This window comes from Solanum tuberosum, unplaced genomic scaffold (genome assembly GCF_000226075.1).
Source record: "Solanum tuberosum cultivar DM 1-3 516 R44 unplaced genomic scaffold, SolTub_3.0 scf00156, whole genome shotgun sequence".
Taxonomy (NCBI): domain Eukaryota; kingdom Viridiplantae; phylum Streptophyta; class Magnoliopsida; order Solanales; family Solanaceae; genus Solanum; species Solanum tuberosum.
In genome coordinates, this window is record NW_006239080.1 from 316,360 (window position 1) to 321,240 (window position 4,881).

General features: G+C 40.8%; 1 protein-coding gene across 1 annotated transcript; it reads left to right on the top strand.

Moving 5' to 3' along the window:
* The first annotated feature begins 722 nt into the window (after positions 1–722).
* LOC107061660 (uncharacterized) lies at positions 723–4,236 on the top strand. Its single transcript, XM_015311315.1, has 4 exons — positions 723–1,646; positions 2,712–3,432; positions 3,543–3,643; positions 3,949–4,236. The coding sequence occupies exons 1-4, from the start codon at positions 723–725 to the stop codon at positions 4,234–4,236; spliced, it is 2,034 nt and encodes a 677-aa protein (XP_015166801.1).
* Positions 4,237–4,881: the final 645 nt, after the last annotated feature.

Sequence of the window (4,881 nt, forward strand, 5' to 3'; positions counted from 1 at the left end):
GAGGAAGCCCCAAGTCAATATCCAAGGGAGGATAGACGACGCCCAACCTTGAAGGAGTTAGAGGCAAAGGTCTACCCATTTCCAGATTCAGATGTACCTATGATTCTTGATGAATTGCTAGCTAAGAAAGTTATTGATCTTCCTGAATCAAAGAGGCCTGAAGAAATCAATAAGGTTGGTGATCCTAGATACTGCAAGTTCCATCGTGTCCTTGGCCACCCGACAAGTAAATGCTTTATCTTGAAGGAGAAAATCATGATGTTAGTAAGTGAAGGAAAAATCATCATTGACCAGGATGAAACAACGGAAGTAAATCATGCTAGTGTAGGACTAAATCAAAAGAAGTTCTCAAGGTCCACTTTCTTGCAATTTGGAAGTTTAACGCCTATTGAAGTTGATTTTCCAAGGAAAACTCTTGAGGGTTCACTAGAGATAGACGGTACAAAGAAAATGAAGCTGATGGTTGGACTTTGGTTACTCATAAGAAGCGGAGACATCAAGCAGTCTTTAGGATACGACTTCCTAAGACAAGAGCAACAAGGAGTGATGTGAATCAACTACACCCATCAAAAAGCGTCAAGCCTTGTACTAGCCAAAAGATCAATGGTTCTTCATCGCAGAAGGTTCGAAGGCCCATTGCATTGTATGAATTCTTTCCTGAAAAATTCTTTTGTGGTAGTCAAATTGGTGCAACACATGTTATTTCCAGCACAGACGAAACAATGGGAAACAAAGGTGAGCATAATCCAACAATAACACAAGAACATCAAACTGATGAAAAAGTTACCCCATGTTGTGCTACAATCGCCTTCACAGATGATGACTTGTTGTTAGGGTCTAAGCTACATAATAGGCTCTTGCTTGTTGTAGGGTCTATTCGAGAACAACATCTCAATCGCATACTAATCGATGGTGGTTCGGCAGTCAATATCATGCCAAAAGTTGTTCTGAAAAAACTTGGGATCTCTATTGATGAATTGTCCAAAAGTAACCTAACGATCCAAGGTTTCAATCAAGGAGGACAACGATCCATAGGGAAGATTCGTGTAGGATTGTCCATTGGCGACGTGAAATCAAACACTTTGATTCATGTCATAGATGCCAAAACATCATACAACTTGTTGCTCGGACGTCCTTGGGTTCATGAAAATGGAGTGGTGCCATCTACTTTGCATCAATGCATGAAGTATATGAAAGATGGTGAAGTAGTCAAAATTGATGCAGACATCAATCCTTTCGCTGAGACGGAGTCATATTTTGCAGATGCAAAATTCTATTTAGATTCTGGAAGATCATATATGGAGAAACATGTAGAAGCCGACTCGATTGATCCCGAAGATAGTAAAGTTCAATGGGCCGCTATCAATATGTCTAAGAAGAGAACGGAAGAGGTTTCCATTAAGCTTTCACCATCTAAAGGAGACATGGAGACCAATATTGATGATGAGCAACCAATGTTTCGCTATATTCCACGTGAACGTCGAAAAAAGGGACAACCACTGCTAGAGGAATATACTCAACAAGTTCACCCACCTAGGAAAGAATTGAGTCACACAACATTCCATGATTTGAAGGAGAAAATGACTATCCAGTTGCACAAGTCCCGTCTTTCACTTTGGAGCCTTCCAAAGGAAATACCCAAGTTGGTCAGATAAAAGGGAACTTTGATCAAAAGGTTTTCACATTATTTGAAAAATCAGGTTACAACTTCTCAAATGCAGCAAAGTTAGGAGAACTCACATAGGAAGTCACCGGTGAAAAGATACATGGGCATACAAAGTCTCAAATGCGATTGAGAAAACAAGGATATTATGTCGCCACTCCTAAGTTTGGGTTAGGATTCAGCTTGCCAGAGCCTCTTCGGATTTCATCTAAGAGGGGCAAAAGAAATAACTTCATCTCACTACACCTCTATAGAGAAGACGAAGGAATCTAAGGAGGGTAAAACACCACAACGGACTTCGATTTTTGAACGCATTGGAAGATTGACACCCCGTGTCTCTGTATTTGAAAGATTAGGCCGCAATGATAAAAGAGGATCCTCTAAACAAGTGGACGAATATGCCACCACCTCAAAGACTTCTATATTTCATCGCTTGGGAACCAAAAGAAAGTCATTATTCGAAAGAAGGTTGCTGGAGCATGAAAATCAAGATTCTTGTGTGTAACTGATGACAAAGAGATTCATAGTGTTTTCCCATCATGTATGAAGAGAAAGACTGTATTGTCAATCACCACCGATGGTTCTTTGAAGGTGAAAAGAAGCATAATTTTTTGTCACCAACCAATTTCATGGAGAAACTAATAAGAAGGAAGATGAAACCATCACAATGGGAAGTCAGATGGAAGATTCGAACTTGACATAATCATCCTATCACATAACATTGGAAGAAGGTCCAGACATTGATGATACAGATGATGATGTCCAAGAGGCTCCCCCTCAACTGGAGGATGGCGTACAATCAACCATAGACGACCTCAAGGAACTAAATCTAGGCACTCTAGAAGATCCGCGTCCAATCTTTATTAGTGCACTTCTTACACTAGAAGAAGAGAAGAAATACTTCAAGTTATTGGTTGAGTTCAAAGACGTTTTTGCTTGGTCGTATAGAGAAATGTCGGGCCTTAGTCCCAGGATAACTATTCATTATTTGGGGATAAAAAAGGGAACACGTCCTATAAAGCAGTCACAATGAGTGTTTCGTCCGGAGTTGGTAACACAAATTGAAGCGGAGGTCAACAAGCTCATCGAAGCTGGATTTATTCGAGAAGTGAAGTACCCGTTGTGGATCTCAATTATTGTGCCTGTTAAGAATAAGAATGGTCAAATACGTGTCTGCGTTAATTTTCGAGATTTGAACAAGACATGTCCAAAAGATGACTTCCCTCTGCCAATCATTGAGCTCATGGTTGATGCTACAACTGGGCATGAAGTTAGGTCATTTCTGGATGGATCTTCTGGATATAATCAAATCAAAATGTCTCCAAAAGATGAAGAATACACTGCCTTCCGAACTCCAAAAGGAATTTATTGTTACAAAGTGATGCCCTTTGGTCTAAAGAATGCTGGGGCCTCCTATCAACGTGCAATGCAAAACATATTTGATGACATGCTTCATAAGAAGGTGGAATGTTACGTTGATGAGTTGGTGGTAAAGACGAAGCAAAGGGAACACCATCTTGAATACCTTCGAATTATTTTTGAAAGGTTAAGGAAATTTGACTTGAAGATGAATCCACTCAAATGTGCATTTGGGGTTACGTCAGGAAAGTTTCTTGGCTTCATTGTGCGTCACCGTGGAATTGAAGTTGATCCCGCAAAGATTGATACCATTCAAAAAATGCCTAAGCCAAAGAACTTGAGAGACCTCCGCAGTTTACAAGGAAATTTGGCATTCATTCGGAGATTCATTTCTAACCTGGCTGGACGATGTCAACCTTTCACCATTTAATAAAGAAAGATGCTCATTTCCACTGGGACCAATCATGTCGAAATGCCTTTGAAAGCATCAAGAGATACTTGATGAATTCGCCTGTATTAGGGGCACCAACTCTTGGAAAGCCATTGATACTGTACATTGCATCGCAAGAGCGATCACTTGGGGCACTTCTTGCTCAAGAGAATGAAGCTAGGAAGGAACAAGCATTGTACTATCTAAGTCGGACCTTGATAGGAGCTGATTGAATTATACGCCCATTGAGAAGATGTGCTTAGCATCGCTTTATGCGATAAGAAAATTGAGGCATTATTTTGAAGCGTACACTATCAAGCTAATTTCTTGGGCTGATCCCGTGAAGTTCGTAATGACTCGACCAGTTCTCTCAGGACGTTTAGCAAGATGGTCTATATTGTTTAATCAATATGAGATCATTTACACACCTTAAAATGATGTGAAGGGGCAAGCACTTGCTAATTTCCTTGCTGACCACCCTCTTCCGGGAAAATAGGAAAGTTCAGATGAGTTCCCTGATAAAGATGCATTCTTTACTGAAGAGTTGCCAGCATGGACAATGTTCTTTGATGGATCCGCACGTCGAGATGGTGCAAGGGCGGGAGTTGTGTTGATATCTCCAGAACGACAAATCTTACCATTTTCATTTGTTCTAGGTGAAACATGTTCCAACAACGCCGCAGAGTACCAAGCTTTGATTGTGGGCCTTGAAATGGCATCAGATATGAAGATTCCTCAATTGGATGTCTACGGTGACTCTCAATTGATCATCAATCAACTCTAGGGGAGTTACGAGGTAAAGAAGGAAGATCTTTTGTCATATCACCAATATGCTACTTTCTTACTTGAAAGGTTTGATCAAGTGTTCTTAAATCACGTCCCAAGAGAAGAAAATCGCATGGCAGATGCTTTGGCTAACTTGGCTACAACAATGGCACTCGGAGAAAATGAGACAACAAAGGTGCGTGTATGTCATCGATGGGTTAATCCTGGTTGTCTTGATCTTTAAATCGATGAAAGCCATCATATATCTGTTCGAGTGGTTGAAGAAGAAGATTGGAGAAAACCACTGGTTGAGTATCTTGAACATGGAAGACTGCTTGAGGATCCACGAGTAAGAGCAGACATTAGGAGAAAAGCACCATGATTCATCTTTCATGAGGGGATACTGTTTCGTCGTTCTTATGAGGGACTATTCTTGCGATGTCTTGACAAATAAGAAGCTCAACAAACAATGGAGGAGGCACATTCTAGCACATGTGAAGCACACCAATCAGGGGCTAAACTTCATTTTCGCATCAAGAGGATGGACTACTATTGGCCAACAATGGTGATGGACTGCTTAGAGCATGCCAAAAAGTGTCAAGCGTGTCAATTCCATGCTAATTACATCAATCAATCTCCAGAGGCTCTGCATCCGACTGTAGCC

Excerpts from the sequence above, each read along its gene's own strand:
- LOC107061660 (XM_015311315.1), top strand. The coding sequence starts at position 723 with ATGGGAAACAAAGGTGAGCATAATCCAACAATAACACAAGAACATCAA. Across the intron at positions 1,647-2,711 it reads CAAAGGAAATACCCAAGTTG|TTGGTAACACAAATTGAAGC; the intron begins GTCAGATAAAAG and ends TTTCGTCCGGAG. Across the intron at positions 3,644-3,948 it reads ATGAAGCTAGGAAGGAACAA|GAAAGTTCAGATGAGTTCCC; the intron begins GCATTGTACTAT and ends CCGGGAAAATAG.